This window comes from Chiloscyllium plagiosum, unplaced genomic scaffold (assembly GCF_037043375.1).
Source record: "Chiloscyllium plagiosum isolate Xiang-an unplaced genomic scaffold, Cpla_swu_hap1 HiC_scaffold_44, whole genome shotgun sequence".
NCBI lineage: Eukaryota > Metazoa > Chordata > Chondrichthyes > Orectolobiformes > Hemiscylliidae > Chiloscyllium > Chiloscyllium plagiosum.
Genome location: NW_028270182.1, coordinates 10051634 through 10069098, shown reverse-complemented (window position 1 = coordinate 10069098; position 17465 = coordinate 10051634). Strand labels below are relative to the sequence as shown.

General features: G+C 46.0%; 1 protein-coding gene across 1 annotated transcript; it reads left to right on the top strand.

Moving 5' to 3' along the window:
• The first annotated feature begins 568 nt into the window (after positions 1-568).
• On the top strand, positions 569-10555 carry rnaseka (ribonuclease, RNase K a). Its single transcript, XM_043683516.2, has 3 exons — positions 569-695; positions 5903-5982; positions 8991-10555. Exons 1-3 carry the CDS (start codon positions 618-620, stop codon positions 9133-9135), a joined length of 303 nt encoding a protein of 100 aa, XP_043539451.1. The 5' UTR covers positions 569-617; the 3' UTR covers positions 9136-10555.
• Positions 10556-17465: the final 6910 nt, after the last annotated feature.

Here is a 17465-nt window from a genome sequence, read left to right as displayed (position 1 = left end):
GCGGAAGGGGTCTGGGTGGGTTACTCCTCAGAGGGCTGGTTGGGCCGAAGGGCCTGTTTCCACACTGGAGGGAATCTAATCCAATCTAAAACCTTAATGAGGATGTGTTAGATCAAATGAAATACATTAAAATGCTCATACTAGGTCAAACTAGAATTTTGATCTATAGATCAACGTTATTGTTCAAAACGTGAACAGTAACAAATATTAAAATTTGAGTAAAATATATAAAATTATTAAAAAAAATTCATAGCGTTGACCCAACACCGTTGTTTCAAAGAAGCATCACAGGACAGCTCGTTTGATCATGTGATCCAACATCGCCTCAACCACTTTGCAGACAGGGAAAGGGGCGATAAGACTCAGTTCATCAACATTTTAGAAAGAAAGGTCAGTCCGTTATTAGGTAAATTGATATAAAATTGAAATATTGAAATTTGTAGAGTTATGTTTGTGAAACATCTGCTTGTTTGTCTTTTTTTCCCCTGTGGTGTTTGTTCCATCAGTGTCCACCAACCCTATTTGTCAGTGGACGGTGCCGGGTTCGATACATTTCACAATCAGCTGGAGCTGGTAACATTTCTCTTCGGGAAGAGGCTGGACCTGGGAGCGAGGAGATGGCTTCCTTACTCTGCTGTGGCCCTAAGCTGGCAGCTTGTGGAATTGTCCTCAGTATTTGGGGAGTGATTATGTTGGTGAGTCTAAATCGTTGCCAGTACTGGGGTGGTGGTGCAGAAGGACTAAAGGGGAGCAAGGCTTCTGTCACCTTCATCTGAAATGGGCCTGGTTTCCCCTTACTTCCATTCCTGGGACTCCCCTTGGTGAGAATCTGGTGATGGAGCTGGGGAGGGGTTTTGGTTGGTTAGGGTCAACTGTGAGAGGCTGTGTTGAAAAGCTACAGAAGGTGTGTGGACTAGAAAAGGAAGGTAGAGAGGGTGAGAGAGAAATCAGGGAAGGAGGGAGGGAGAGAGTTGGTTTTGATACAGAGAAAATGTCGGGGTGGGAGAAAGTATAGTGAGAGAGAGAAAATAGAAAGCCAGGTTTTATTGGGGAAGAAGGAGAAAAGGACAGAGAGAGAAAATGGGAGGGTGTGGGGAGAAAAGGTAGTGCTAGAGATAAGTGAGCGGGAGTGCTAAAATGAAAATTGGGGAGGACAGAATGATAGAAAGAAATATGTGTGATGGAGAGGGGGAGGGACAGATAGTAGTGATATATATAGAGTGAGTCGGAATAAATGAGAGGAAATGGGTGAAGGGCAGAAAATATATTGAATGAGATGTGTGTGTATGAGAGGAGAGACAGTCATGTACTATTACAGACAGGAGTTTGAGAGCTCAAGAGATGGGTAGAGTGTGTGGGTGCATCTTTGTTAGCTCCATTTTAAAGTTTTCATTATCAGGTTGAACATTTTAGCTGCTCATGCTGGGTAAATCTATACCAAAGGCTTGGGCATTGCTATCCAGGTTTTTCTGGAGGTCAGTTGTAGAAATAGAATTAGATTTTACTATCAAGTGTATTCACGTGTCAGAATACAGGAGCACAGTGACAAGTATGCAAAGTTGTCATTCTGTGGTGCCATTCTTGCTTAGCACATAAACTTGTGATGCTACCTCTTGTGATAATCTCCATTGTTAGGGCACGTTGTATCATCTACAGACAGCTGTTGCTTAGTTCTGTGCTTTCAGTTTGCTGTGTGGGGGAGGTGTTCTTGCATTGCATACTCATATTCTGTGGCTCTTTGTCAAATAGATCTAGCTTATTGTGCGTTTTTTTAAAATTGTGACGTGACCACTTTGGCAGACCCTGATGTCACGAAGAGTGATATATCAATGCAGGATTGTATCCTCTGACTACTGCTGAGATTCCTCCTCAGTCATGCTCCATTCCCGTCTTCGATATTAGCTAAGCTGTTGGGGTTGTGGAGGATGTCATGCCAAAGCGAGGCAAGGACATGTGTGGATTTAGTTGTGGAGGTTGAATGGTGAACAGGAATTATTAGTCCCAGTGTCACTTACTGATCCTGAACTGGTGTTCATCAGAGCTGGCCAGTTGAGGCCAGGTTCTGGGAACAAAACTGATGAACTAGTCTGTGCTAGATCTCAACGTGATGTGTTCAGTCAGTAATGCCTATGTCTAACAACAATATATTCTGTTTATGACATACCTTTGACACAGGAAAATGTCTTGCTTCCTTCACAGGAGTGTAAGCAAACAAAATGTAAATAACCAGTGTCATCCGGCACTTTTTTTCTGGTCTCCCTGCTGTAGGAAGGATGTTGTGAAACTTGAAAGGGTTCAGAAAAGATTTGCGAGGATGTTGGCAGGGTTGGAGAGTTTGAGCTATAGGGAGAGGCTGAATAGGCTGGGGCTGTTTTCGCTGGAGCATTAGAGGCTGAGGGGTGACCTTTATAGAGGCTTGTAAAATCATGAGGGGCATGGATAGGGTAAACAGAAGGTCTTTTCTGGGGTGGGGGAGTCCAGAACTGGAGGTCATAGGTTTAGGGTGAGGGGGAAATGCTTAAAAGGGATTTAAGGGGCAACTTTTTCATGCAGAGGGTGGTGCGTGTATGGAATGAGCTGCCAGAGGAAGTGGTGGAGGCTGGTACAATTGCAACAATTTAAAAGGCATCTGGATGGATACATGAATAGGAAGGGTTTGGAGGGATATGGGCCGGATGCTGGCTAATGGGACTAGATTAGGTTGGGATATCTGCTCAGCATGGATGAGTTGGACTGAAAGGTCTGTTTCTGTGCTGTATAGTTCTATGACGCCATGTTCTTTCGCCAATTAGTGGTGACCTGTTCTGAAGGTAGTGGGAGGAGCATTTTGGGTCGGTTTCAAATTATGTCAAATGTATGCTTTTTTCAAAGCCCCTCCCCAGACAGGCTTTGTCTTTGTAACATTAGTTTGTGTTCTTTAATTTCTGCTCCCTCATCGTGGCTGTATATGGTCACCAAGGAGACAGTCAACCTCCAGATGACAGGTCCTTGAGGGATTGTGTGGATTGGACAGGCACACTGGAAGAGGCAAGCAAAATCAGAAAGCTTGGCCAGACACGTGGGCTTGAAGTTCCCTGTTTATTCATCTTTTTAGCTAAGGTTTTCTTTAGGCTCTAAAGGCAGCTGGGAGTATGGGGAGAAAGCTGCAATGTGGTATTGAGATGGAGAATTGGCCATGATCATATTGAATGGCAAAGGGGGCTTGAAGGAGTAAGGTGATCTATTCCTGCTCCTCGTTCCTACAGATTCATACAGAATGGATACAGACCCTTTGGTCCAACCAGTCCATGCTGGCCATAATCCCAAACTAAACTAGCCCCCACCTGCCTTCTCCTGGCCTATATCCCTCCAAACATTTCTTATTCGTGTGTTTGTCCAAATGTCTTTTGAATGTGGTAACTGTACTCGCATCCACCATTTCCCCGGAAGTTGATTCCCCACACGAACTACTGTGTATGTTTTAAAATAAATGCCCCCTCTGTCTTTTTTAAATCTTTCTCTTCTCATCTTAAAACTATGCCCCCTCGTCTTGTAATCCCCCACCCTAGGGAAAAGACACCTGCCATTCACCTTATCTGTATCCCTCATGACTTTATAAACTTCTTTAAGATCATCCCTCAGCCTCCTGCACTCCAGTTTTAAAGTCCCAGCCTCTTCTTATACCTCAAACCCTCCAAATCCGGCTACATGTTGGTAAATTTTTTTCTGACCCTTCTATTGCTTAATTTCCTTCCTATAGCCGGGTGACAAGATCTGGTCACAGTATTCCTCACCAACATCCTGTACAACCTCAACATAATACATATCTTTCTAATCCGGGTGCTAAAATAATCCTGACAGTTAATTCAAGGCCTACCTAGTTAGGCCTCCTTTCAACAACAGTGTCACTTTGCCACCTCAAGCCAGAAATCCCAAAGTTGAGATCAGGACCCTGAGTCAGTTTGTGGAATTATGCGGTATAGCAAGGCCGTTCAGCCTGTCAAGTTTGCATGGCTAGAAAAAGTACTCTTAATCTATCCTTGGCCCACTTTCTATTGCACATGGGCTGGAATTTGGGAGAAGTAGCTGTCACTGAGTTAGAATCACTGTGCCCACATCACTCCCCTCACCTCTGTCTAAGGCTCCAAAGGAACCTTCCACATCCGTCAGAGATTTACCTGCACTTCCACATACGTCATTTACCGTGTCCTTTGCTCCTGATGTGGTCTCCACTACATTGGGGACACAGGATGCCTACTCTCAGAACGTTTCAGAGAACATCTCTGGGACACCCGCACCAACCAACCCCACTGCCCTGTGGCTGAACACTTTAACTCCCCCTCCCACTCTCCCAAGGACATGCAGGTCCTGGGCCACCTCCGCCGCCAAACCCTTACCATTCCCTGGAGGAAGAATGCTTCATCTTCTGCCTTGGGACCCTCCAACCACGTGGGAACAATGTGAATTTCACCAGTTTCCTCATTTCCCCTCCCAGATCGAGCCTTCCAACTTGGCGCCACCTCCAGATGTCCAAGTTCTTTCCCACCTATCCGCTCCACCCTCCTCTCCGACCTGTCACCTTCACCCCCACCTCTGTCTACCTATCACATTCTCAGCAACTTTCCCCATCCCTCCCCATTTATCTCTCAGCCCCTGTGGCCCATAAGCCTTCTTTCTGATGAAGGGCTTATGTCTGAAACATTGATTCTCTTGCTGCTCGGATGCCGCCTGACTGCTGTGCATGGTCCCTCAGTCCCCACTCTGTCTGGTCTCCCCAAAGGGGTCACAGCAATTTTTCAAACCTCAAAATGGGATCATGGTGTGAAAATGTTTGGGGAGCTCAGCTCTGGAGTCCTTTTTTTTATTGAGAGATTTCTTCATGAGACAGCAACATCCTCCACCTGCCTAATCCCTGTATGTAAATGTTGCACCTGCTGACCAGGGAAAGAAATATTCATGTGGCGCTGTTCATTTTCCCCAAAACTGCATCTTCCACGAAGCCCATGACTGGAACATCCAGGGGTCATAAGGAAGGGAAAAGCACAACTAGAAGAGAACAAAAGTTCTTTGACAACTATGGAGGAAATTGGAATGGGCTGTGATTTTGAGCAGGAGAGGGATTTGGACAAAGGTGTTAGAGGAGGACGATTGAGTGTGAGGAAGAATGTTTGGTTTGTTTTTTAAGCATTGAATGATAAATGACCTGGAACTCTGTCTCCGTGTGCAAGCAGTGGTGATGCATGAGCTCAAAGGGAAATGTGATGGACACTTCAAGGTTCACTACCGTGATCCCTGCTATGGATGGATTATCTTTTGAGTAAAGGTTAAACAGGTTGGGATTTTACTCATCGGAGTTTAGAAGAATGAGTGGTGATCTCATTGAAACATTGGATTCTTAAGAGTCTTGCCAGAGAGGATGTTTCACTCCTGGGAGAGTCTAGGACCAGAGACCATGGTCTCCGAATAATGGGGTGCCAATTTAAGACAGTGGCAAGCAATTTCTTCCCTGAAGATTTGAGAGTCTTTGGAACTCCTTGCCACAGAGCTGTTGGAGTGGAGTCCTTGTGTATATTGAAGGCTGAGATAGATTCTTGATCAACCGGGGAATCAAGGGTTATGGAGAAAGAGCGCGAAAGTGGACGTGAGGAACGTCAGGTCAGCCGTGATCCTATTGAATGGCAGGATAGGCTCAAGGACCCTCCAGTTCCTATATCTTTTGGTCTCAGGCAATAAAGAGGTAGGGCCAGTGATGAAAAGAGCAGGAGTACGTAAATAAATAACCTAAAGTGGGCTGGCATGGACTCAATGGGCCAAACTGTTTGTGAGGACTCTGACTCCAGTGTTATGTGGCGTGCTCTGTGCGGTGGACGGTTAAAGGCGATGCTGTTCTGTTTTCAAACCTGTCTTCAACATCATGTTCCAGGTCCTGCTGGGAATCTTCTTCAACATCCACTCGGCTGTTCTGATTGAAGATGTTCCCTTAACTGAGGAGGACTTTACCACGTGAGTGTGTGTTCAGGGGAGGGTAGCGATGAAGGGTGCAGTCGGACGGCCAGTGATCGGGTTGAACCCGGCCGCGTGTGTTCTGCTCACCAATGGGTGTATAAGCTCACTATCAGCACCTTCTTGAGGCAATAAATGCCAGTGACCTCCCCAAACCCCGCCCGCCCAACCTCGCCAAACATGTCTGAGAACAAATTCCAATATTTTAAAATAAAGGGGTAGAAGTTAGATATCTGTAAATAAAAATTAAGATTTTTTTTTCAAGGTGCTGTATGAATCCAGCTTTCCAAGAAAGTTATTAGTAAGGATATATTGGGATAAGTGAGCTTGGTCTGAGTGCTAGAAGATCGATATGCAAGAGTAAGCCACTTAGCCCACTGAATCTGCTGCAGCATTCATGGCTGATCTAATAATCCATAACTCCACTTTTTTGCCTTATTCCCTTACTGAGTAAAAATGTCTATCTTAGCTTAATGGGGGCAACATGGTGGCTCATTGGTTAGCACTGCTACCCCACAGTGCTAGGGACCCGGATTCAATTCAAGCCTCGGGCGACTGTCTATGTGGAGTTTACATGTTCTCCCCATGTCTGTGTGGGTTTCCTCCCATAGTCCGGAGATGTGCAGGTTATGGAGAAGGGATGTACTAAATTGCAGTAGTGTCCAGAGATGTGCAGGCTAGGTGGGTAGCCATGGGGAAATGTGAGATTACAAGGATAGGATGGGATGCTCTTCGAGGGTCAGTGCAGAATGGATGGACTTAAATGGCCTCTATCTGCACTGTAGGGCTTCTATGATATTTATAATGGCTCAACCTTGATAATAAAGAATTCTGCAGATTGACTCCCTTCCTGAGAGAAGAAATTTGTCTCCAATCTGCCCAAACTGGGCCACCCCTTACTCAGAGATTATGCCCTCTGGTCCTAGACTCTTCCACAAGGAGAAACAACTTTTCAGTATCTGTGTAGGTTTGTAGGACAGCCTTTCAAGGTGGAGAGGTTTAGGTAGGCCAAGGACTGAGGCAGCTAAAGGCTCAGCTGCTGATGATGGGGTGTTTAAAACCATGGAGGCTCCTGATCACAACTAGAGGAGCACAGATCTCCAGGCCAGAGAAGACTGCAGAGATGGTGAGTGGGTGAGGGGTCATGGAGGGATGTGAAAAAATGGACGAGAGCATCAGAAATGAGATGTTACTTATGCTAATGCTGGTTAATGAGTTCAGTGGTCAATGGGTGAACAGGATCTTATGCAGGTACACGGTGGTTGTGGAGGACACGATGTAGGATTGCAGCTGTTGATTCTTGTTTGTGAAATTGTGTTAATTCTGAACTCAAAATGGATGAGAGGCCTGGAGAGTGTTCAGTGCAAGTTTAATGGAAGGATACTGGGGTTTTGAAGTTAGATTAATGACAGGTCCAATGAGGGGTTGACTCTAGAAGATCAAGGAATGAACAAATAAAGATTTTAAACGATTAAAAATATGGCTTGTTTAATGGAGAGGAAATACGGCATTTGATGGAGGTAGTTTAAATCAAAAAGAGCCTAACCTAATAAAAGCAAGATACAGCAGATGCTGGGAATATGATTGAAAACACACACAATACTGTGAAAACTCAGTAGGTCTGGGAATTGAGAAACAGTTAACGTTGCGAGTCTAGTATGATTCTTTGTCAACATGAAATCTTAAGGTAGGAACCTGGGTTTGAGGGTGAATGTATTTCTTTGCAGAGGGTGGTATCTAGTCTGGAATGCTGTTGTCTGCCCCTAGTCTCCTAAAAAGCCATGAATGTTAGGGAAAGTTCAGCAAAGGAATGTGAAGGGAGAATGGGTAGGTGAAGTGGCTATATTTGGAAGACTGCATATAATTCTGGTCACCCTGCTCCAGGTAGGATGTTGTTAAACAAGAAAGGGTGCAGAAAAATTTTACAAGGATGAAGCCAGGACTGGAGGGGTTGAGTTAGATCGTAGAATCCTTACAGTATGGAAACAGGCCATTTGGCCCAACAAGTCTACACTGACCCTCTGAAGAGTATCCCACCCAGACCCAGACTACTCTACATTTACCCCTGACTAATGCACTTAACCTACACATCCCTGAACACTATGGCACAATTTAGCATTCACCTAACCTGCGCACACTTTGACTGTGGGAGGAAACCAGAGTACCCGGAGGAAACCCATGCAGACACTGGGTGAATGTGAAAAATCCACAGCCTGAGGCGGGAATTGAACCCAGGTCCCTGGTGCTGAGGCAGCAGTGATAACCACTGAGCCACCGTGCCACCCTTGTATAAGGAGAGACGGGATGGGCTGGAACTTTTTTGCCCCTGGAGCATTGGAGGCTGAAGGGTGATCTTACGTCGGGTTTATAAAATCATGAGGGGCCTGGATAGGGTGAATAGTTGCGGTAATCTTCAGGTTATGAGAGTCCAAAACTAGAAGGCAGAGGTTTAAGGTGAGAAGGGAAAGATTTAAAAGGGACCTGACAGGTAGCTTTTTCACGTGTGTGTGTGTGTGTGTGTTGAGCAGCCAGAGGACGCTGTAGAGGCTGGTACAATTACAACATTTAAAATTCATCTGGATGGGTACTTGAATGGAAAAGGTTTAGAGGCATATGGAAGAAATGCAGGCAAATGACTTTAGTTTACTTTGGGCAAAACCAGTTGGCATGAATGAATTGGATCGAATGGTCTTTTTCTGTACTCTAAGACTCTATGTATCATACCCATGACCCTATGTAAATTGGCCATGGGAGGTGGGGCAGGCTAGAGGGGCTGAATGGCCCACTTGAATTCCTGTGGTGAAGTAGTTTCACAGAAAGGGGTTAATCTCTTTGAGAATGGACACAAAGGGGCCAAATGTGTCATGGGAGGAGGGGTGGTGAGGTTTGGGGATGGAAAGAGGGGTAGTGTCGTGAAGCCATAGAACGAGGGGACATGCAATGTTTAAAATTTGAGCTCGACGTTTTGTGTCTAACCGGTTCCTTGCGGTTTTGTGATCCACTGGCAGTACTGACGCCCCACAGAGAATCTACCGAATCTATGAGCAAGTCAGCTACAACTGCTTCATTGCGGCTGGAATCTACATCGTGCTGGGAGGATTCTCCTTCTGTCAGATCCGACTTAACAAACGCAAGGAATACTTGGTGCGCTAATCCATCTCGTTATTTATTGAAATTGTCGCCGTCCTCTCCTCTAAGCAATCATTTTAAATGTTCAAAGACATCTCTTTCCAATCAACTGTTTAAACAAAAATAAAATTGCACTTTGAAATTTAAATGACGTATTGCTGGTGGCGGTGGGTGGCGACTGAGATGTTTGAATAAATGTTACAAGGTGTCTGTTTGCAAACTCTTTCTTATGGGACCCTCTTGTTGAGAGATTTTTTTTTCACCTCCCTCTGGATTCCTTCCAAGTTTTTCATTGTCCAAGATTCGTCCTAAAATGGCCAAATGCAAACCACGTCTAACCTGGTAGTATTTTGAAGTCTGGTGATGTCAAAGCTATTTTGTTGGCGGAGTGGGTGAGGTCAGGATGAGGTCTGTTGTTGAAACTGTGAAAGCATAGTTTGTCTTTCCAGACACTCTGTTCCTGTGAAGAAATGTAACCTGTTTGCTGGCAGGACTGCTGTGGCACTCTGAGTCATGGAGTTGGGGGTTAGTGGGGAGGGGAAGATTCTCCCTCAGAACTTTGGGGACGACCACCACCATTGATTCGCATTAAAGCAAAATATGGCAGATTCTTAAGTCTGAAGTTTCTAAAACAAAAACCATGAAGTTCTGGAGAAACTCCACAGGTCTGGAAGCATCAGTGGACAGAGAAACAGTCTGGTATGACTCCTCTTCAATTCCAAAGAAAAATCCTGCTGGACTCAACATTAAGTCTGTTTCTGTTGACACGTGCTTAACAGACCTGTTCTGTCTCCACAGATGCTTACCAGACCTGATGAAAACTCTCCAGTACTTTGTCATTAGTAAGTTAAATGCCTGTAGCATTCTGTAGGTGGTGTACTCTTGTTGCTTTGGAGGTCGGCCTGCTTGGAGCTGGACAAAAGCTCATAGGCTTAATCATTGCTAAATGAGGGCAAGGAAATTACCCTGGTCATCTTTCACCCCCAACTTCTGTCCTGAGGACCAAAACGAATCTTGCAAAGGAAGTGCAGGCAAAGCAAGGAGATGGACTGTGGCTTCTGTTGTCTGAGGAAAATTGTAATTTTTTTTAAACAATTTCTAACGTTGCTGATATAGAAGAGGGGAGGGGAAACATTGCTTGTCTTGCAAGTCAGACATTGACTCATCCGGATTTGTTTAGTGAGTGATTTCAGGAGATTCCCGTTTCCTTTCCTTTCCAATCCCATTCGTTCATGACCAATTTTCATAGCAGAAGTCCACAAATATTAATGGAGGACCCTGAGTCACAAGGCCCTGTCTGTTCATGAGAAACTTATTGTTTTTGTCCTTATTTTTGGAATTATAAATTGAGTTGTTTTTTTGTGTTGATGTAACTAATGCAGAAAACAGAGATGTAAATGATCCATTATTTGAAATTTTAGAACAATAAAATGGATGAAATTCAGGGCTCTTTTTGAGTTGTCTTTTTTTTTTCCACTTTTCATGACTCTAAAGAAAGTCTGATTGTGTTTCATTACACAATTGTGAATCTTGGTTAGAAACAATAAAACTGCAGAGGCTGGAATCCAAAGTAGAGGGGCAGGAGACTGGAAGAACACAGCAAGTCAGGCAGTATCAGGAGGTGCAGGAGTCAACGTTTTGGGTGTAACCCTTCGTCAAGGCTAGCGCGCCCTGAAGTTCTTCCGGCTTCCTGCCTGTCTACAATCGTGAAACTTGGCTGTAACGCAACTAAATAATGTGCCTGGCAGTTACTTGTCAATCATCATTAATGAATACCCTCAAAAGCGACGTCGTAACCGAAGACACAAATCTCAAAAGCAACTTTGTGATTTAAATTAAAATGCCATTTTGTGGGATCATGATTACCACTGTGCAGCAAGAGCCTGTGCAGTACATGTCCTTACCTTTGTACTTTTGGAGGCCTGAGTTCAAATCCCACCTGCAGACATATGTTAGAACTTGAGGTGTTATGTTGGAGGGGGAGGACATTCAGCCCACTGTGCTGCACTGGCTTGTTAAATGAGCATCATTACCTAGTGCCAATATCCTGTTTTTTCCCTCCCATATTTTTGCACATTACTCTTTTTTACTCATTACTCTAGCAGAGTCATTGGGGACATTTAAGCGACTGCTGGACGTGCACATGGAAAGCAGAGTTGAAGGGTGTGTGTAGGTTAAGTTACTATATTTTACATTAGGATTAAACCTTGGTACAACATTGTGGGCCAAAGGTCCTGTTCTGTGCTGTACTGTTCTATGTTCTTTTTAAAATCTATTGCCCTCTTGAATGCCCTCAACCTACCTCCACCTCCAGGCAGCGCATTCCACATCTTAACTACTCACTTTTCGTTAGTTTACCCTTGTTGCTTTAGTGGATCACGTCTAATCTATGTGCTCTCATTTTTGTTCCTTTTTACCAGAAGGAATAGTTTCTCCCTATCGACTTGATTCAGCCTGTTCGTGATTACGAAACCTCTATCAAATCTCTACTCTGCCTTCTCTCTAAGGAGAACAGTCCATTTCAATCTATCCTCGTGACTGAAGTTCTCATCCTTTGGGTCATTTTAAGGGGAGGCAATGGCCTAGCGGCACTAGTACTGGCCTGTTAATTCGGAGATTAGGAGATAGTGGGGACTACAGATGCTCGATTAAATCAGGGTTGATGAAGCGTGGTGTTCAAAAAGGTACAGCAGGTCAGGCAGCATCCGAGAAGCAAGAGAGTCAATGTTTCAGGCGGGTCTCTTCAGGACTGGGGAAGGGAGGTTGGGGCTAGGGGAAAGGTAGTTGATAGGTCAGTGGGAAGGGTGGCGTGGATAGGAGGAAGGAAGATTGACAGATAGGTTAGGTCAGAAGGTCAACAGAGTTGGAGGGTTGGATCTAGGGGGGTGGGGGGGGGGGGGGGGGGAGAGATTTGGAAACGCTGAATTCAATGTTCATGCCCTATGGTTGTTGGCTCCTGAGGTAGAAGATGGAGTGTTCTCCAGTTTGCAGGTGGCCTTGTGTCGATGCTGGAGGTGGCCCAGAATGGACATGTCCTGAGGGGAGTGATAGGGGGAGTTGAAGTGGTTGGCCATGGGAAGGTGGGGTTGGTTGGTGCATACGGACCAGAGATGTTCCCTGAACCATTCTGAGAGTCTGCGCTTGGTCTCTCCGATGTTGAGGAGACCACAGCGAGAGCACTGGATACAATAGAGGAGGTTGGAGGATGTGAAGAAGGGTCCTGCCCGAAACGTTGACACTCTCGCTCCTCAGATGCTGCCTGACATGCTGTGCCATTTCCAGGGCCGTGCTCCATCAACTCTGTTAAGCCAGAGACCCGGATAACGTTCTGGGGACTCCAGTTTGAACCCTGCCACAGGAGATGGTGGAATTTGAATTAGATTTTTAAAAAATCTGGATTTAAGAGTCTAATGATGACCATTATCCACTGCCAATTGCTGGGAAAAACCCATCTGGTTCACTAATGTCCTTTCGGGAAGGAAACTGTCCTCACGTGACTCCAGACCCACAGCCAATGTGGTTGACACTTAATTGCCCTTTAGGGATGGTAATAAATGCCAGCCAAGCCAGTGATGCCCTCATCCTGTGAATGAATTAAAAAAAAATACTTGTAAACTGCATCTTTATTCTCTCCAATGTGTTCGCATTCATCCGATAATATAACGCCTAGAACATTACACAATACTCGAACTGAAGTGTGTTAAATGTCTTGTACAAGTTCAATACCACCCCCTTGCACTATGCCTTTATTAATAGAGCAGGAGAACACTATATCCTTTCCTTATTGCTCTCCAGAATTTCCACCTGACAGATCGCTTTTAAAGATTTGTGCACATATATCTCTGCCCAGGTCCCTCTACTCCTGCACCCCTTTAGAATTGTACCATCTATTTTATATTGTTTTCAGCATACCCAGGAAAGCCATACACACTGATTAGATACTCAACTACAGGAGCAATCATCCCAACACCCACAAAGGGAGCTGCATCAGGACACATTTAAATAAGCCACAACACACAGCAGCACCCAGGGAGTACGCGGAGCAGAGGAAAAACACCTATACAATGTATTCTGGAACAACGGGTACTCGATAAGTGCAGTCTGCTGATTCCTGCACAACAGACCAAAATAAGAAGACACCACACGCCCAGAGACTCTGCCATCTTGCCATACATTAAAGGCATCTCGGAGATGACAACCAGATTACTCCGGCCCCTAGGCATCATGGTAGCCCACAAAGCTACCCCCACACTGAAACAGCTCCTGATGAATTTAAAGGACCCCATACCAACAACCAGCAGAACACCATATACAAAATACCCTGAACAAATATTACATTGGACAGACGGGCAGGAAACTAGCCACCAGGATACATGAGCACCAACTAGCCACCAAAAGATATGATCAACTATCACTAGTATCCACACACACAGACAAAGAGGGACACTAGTTCGAGTGGGACCGTACATCCATCCTGGGACAGGCTAAACAAAGACACGCACGGGAATTCCTAGAGGCCTGGCATTCAAACTGGAACTCCATTAACAAACACATCGATTTGGACCCCATTTACCAATCTCTCAGCAAAAGAACTGGAAGTGTTATCACCCACCACAACAGACCAAGACACACCAATAGCACGTGGGTCAGAACACCAGCGCTTCATCGGAGGCTCACTGATGATAGTACTGAGCATGGTGACGAAACGTCTGAGAACAAATCTCGCAGCTCAGCAAGCAAACGTACAACGAGATTGCCTTCCAATGTTCATCCAACCTGTGTAATACACAGGTAATGGAAAATATATATGTACACCAGCACTGGCAGTGCCTACTGGCCACAGAACCCAGTAACGTCTCTTCCATCGGGCAGAAAATACAGAACCTTCAACACACACACCAACAGGTTCAAGAACAGCTTCTTCCCTGCTGTTATTAGAGTGACGAATGGAGTCTCTAACTTCAATTAATGTTGATCTTGCATTGTACACTTCCTGCGGAATCCTGAAGAAGGGCTTATGCCCGAAACGTCGATTCTCCTGCTCCTTGGATGCTGCCTGACCTGCTGCGCTTTTCCAGTAACACATTTTCAGCTCTGATCAAACACCCTACGACCCGTATGTTCTTGTTTGCTATGACTTTCCTGTACTGCTCGCAAATCAAAACTTTTCACTGTCTGTGTGGAGTTTGCACATTCTCCCTGTGTCTGCATGGGTTTCCTCCAGGTGCTCTGGTTTCCTGCCACAGTCCAAGGCTGAGCAGGTTAGGTGAATTGGCCATGCTAAATTGTCCATAGTGTTCAGGGATGTGTAGGTTAGGTGCACTAGTAATAAGATAAGGGAATGGGTCTGGGTGGGATACTCTTTAGAGGGTTGGTGTGGACTTGTTGGGACAAATGGCCTGTTTCCACACTGTAGGGATTCTATGATTAGGTACATGTGACTACGATAAATCAAATCAAATCAACATCCAAAGCGTACAGTGAGCACCGAATGCTCCCTCTCCAAGGACATACAGGTGGGATGTGCAGGGAGAATGCGAGGACTGCAGATGCTGAACATCAGAGTTGAAGAGTGTGGTGCTGGAAATGCACAGCTGGTCAGGCAGCATCCAAGGAGCGGAAGAATCGACATTTCGGGCATAAGCCCTCAGGAATGAGGCTTGTGGGCCAAGGGAGCTGAGAGATAAATGGAAAGGAGGTGAACCTGGGGAGGTAGGCAGCTGGGAATGCGATAGGTAGATGAAGGTGAGGGTGAATGTGATAGGTTGGAGAGGACGGTGAAGCAGATAGGTGGGAAGGAAGGTAGACAGGGAGGACCGTTCTAGAGTGTGGTGCCAATTTTGATGGTTGGGATTGGGATAAGGTGAGGGAAGGGGAAATGGGAAACAGGGGAAATAGGAAACTGGTGAAATCCACATTAATCCCATGTGGTTGGAGGGTCCCATGGTGGAAGAGGAGGTATTCTTTCTTCAGGCATTGGATGGTTAGGGTTTGGTGACGGAGGAGGCCTAGGACCTGCATGTCCTTGGCGGAGTGGGAGAGGGAGTTAAAGTGTATAGCCACATGGCGGTGGAGTTGGTTAGTGCAGGTGTCCCAGAGATGTTCTCAGAAATGATCTGCAACTTGGCGTTCCGTCTCCCCAGGGTAGAGGATACCACATGTGTACAGTGGATAACATGTGTGGAAGGAGAGGTACATTTCTTTTGGATGTGGAAGGATCCTTTAGGGCCTTGGCTGGAGGTGAGGGGGGTGGTGTGAGCATAGGTTTTGCACATCTTGCAGTGGCAGGGGATGTGCAGCCAGGAATGAGAAGCTGGCAGTGAGGTTAGGATGCCCCCTTCCGCTAATTGGTTACCTGCCAATAGCCAGGCCCATATCTAACATAATAAGATAGTGGGAACAGGTAAACATTGTCAATGAAACAAAGAGTTACTTTCTGAAGGAAAATTAAGCATAAAATGTCATTGAAAAAAATGCCAGCACTTTATAAATATTCTACAAGATAACTGAACAACTTGCCATACCAGGTTGCCAACTCTGGTTGGAGAGAATAAAAAAACACAGCAGATGCTGGAATCCAAAATAGACAGGCTGGAAGAACACAGCAAACTAGGCAGCATCAGGAGGTGGAGAAGTCGATGTTTCGGGTGTATTCCTTCTTTAGGACTGGGGATGGGTACAGGGGGAGCTGCAGATAAAGGGGGTGGTGGGGAGGAGGATGGTGAAGTGGGGATAGGTGAAGGCAGGTAGCAGGTACGACCTGGTTGGTCAGTGGGAGGAATGGTGGCAGGCAGCAATGGAAATGAGTTGGTGGGGCTGGAAAAGAAGTTGTGGGATGGGAGGGAGATTATTTGAAATTGGAGAATTCAATGTTGGGTCCTTCAGGCTGTAGGCTGCCCAAGCGGGCAAGCGGAAGATGAGTCGCTGTTCCTCCATTTTACAGTTTGGTTTGTTGTGGCAATGGAGGAGACCAAGGATGGTCATGATTTGGAGATGCCGGTGTTGGACTGGGGTGTACAAAGTTAAAAATCACACAACACCAGGTGATAGTCCAACACGCTTAATTGGAAGCACACTAGAAAGGGAATTAAAATGGGGAATCCCATCAGCCCCTGCAGGCCCAGTTGACATGCTAGGCTAAATGTGCCCTAGGTTTATGTTTGATCTCCCCAATTTAGAGAACACCACTTCTAGAGCACCTAATGCACTACACATGGTTTGAAGAGAAGCATTTGAACTCTGGTTGCCCATCTTCCTAAATGGTTGTCAATCACTTCCGGCCTTCAATCGATCTGTCCACGTTCTACTCCTATTGGTTTACAGAGACGTCAATCATTTCCTGAACCCGCCGTCCGTCAGCTTTTTCCCATTGGTCCATACATCTCCAGTGACATTTAGAAACTGGATTGGTGAATGAAGGGGCGGGTCGGCTTTTTCTTGTAGATTGACATGCAGAGCCACCAACCATTCGGCGCAGAGTGCCAGTTTGACCGTTGATTGACGTGTGGACGCGCTGAGAGGGCGGGATCTAATTATTGACGGATCGCGCGGTTGGTCAATCGGTGAGGAAGAGCGAGTCCAACGGTGACGGGACCCGCAGCTGAATGACAGCCGCAATCTTGATCGACGTGCAGTCCAACCAATGTGGAACAGGATCGGGATGATCAGCATCCAATGGAAATATCTTGGAAAGGGCGGGATTGACTCTCTCGCTGGATGGGGGAGGGGGTGAGAATTGATTGACATTTGCCAAGGCCAATCGAATGAGCGATGTGACAAAGCCTTCGATGAAAATGAAGCAGAATTGAAGGCGGGATTAGGAAGGGGGGCACAAACAGAAATTGGTAAACCCAGCAGGTCTCGCAGCATCTGTGTAGTGAAAAGAAGGGTTAATATTTCGGGTTCAGTGACATTTTTTTCTGAAGAAGGAATGGACGCTATTTGACTCACGTTGCCGCCCATTCGTGACTTGACCGGAGACGGTTTGTCGATCGAGGGGGGGATTATGCGCATTGTTGATTGTCATCGGCACTGACCAATCGGAAAGGAGAATGGGACACCTCTCTCCCATGAACCAACAGGATTACGGAGGGTGGGGCCAGTATTATTGATTGACAGGATATGGACCGATCAGGATGGTAGTCCGAAGTTGCTGTCCAATGAAACCAGGGGGAGGCAGGATTAGCGTTGCTGATTGACATCGGTCCTGTCCAACCACTGCACGTGGCCCGGAATGCGTCCGTCCAACAGAGAGGCGGTGGTGCGGGATTGACATCCATGTGGACCAATCGGAGTGGAAACGGTGTGTTGCCGTTGGAGACGCGGGCCGTCGGTGGATGTGGGAAAGGCCGCGG

What these genes read in the sequence shown, in the direction of transcription:
- rnaseka (XM_043683516.2), top strand. Translation starts at nt 618, where the DNA reads ATGGCTTCCTTACTCTGCTGTGGCCCTAAGCTGGCAGCTTGTGGAATT. An exon ending in TTTGGGGAGTGATTATGTTG is followed by an intron (nt 696 to 5,902) that starts GTGAGTCTAAAT and finishes ATCATGTTCCAG; the next exon opens with GTCCTGCTGGGAATCTTCTT. An exon ending in ACTGAGGAGGACTTTACCAC is followed by an intron (nt 5,983 to 8,990) that starts GTGAGTGTGTGT and finishes ATCCACTGGCAG; the next exon opens with TACTGACGCCCCACAGAGAA.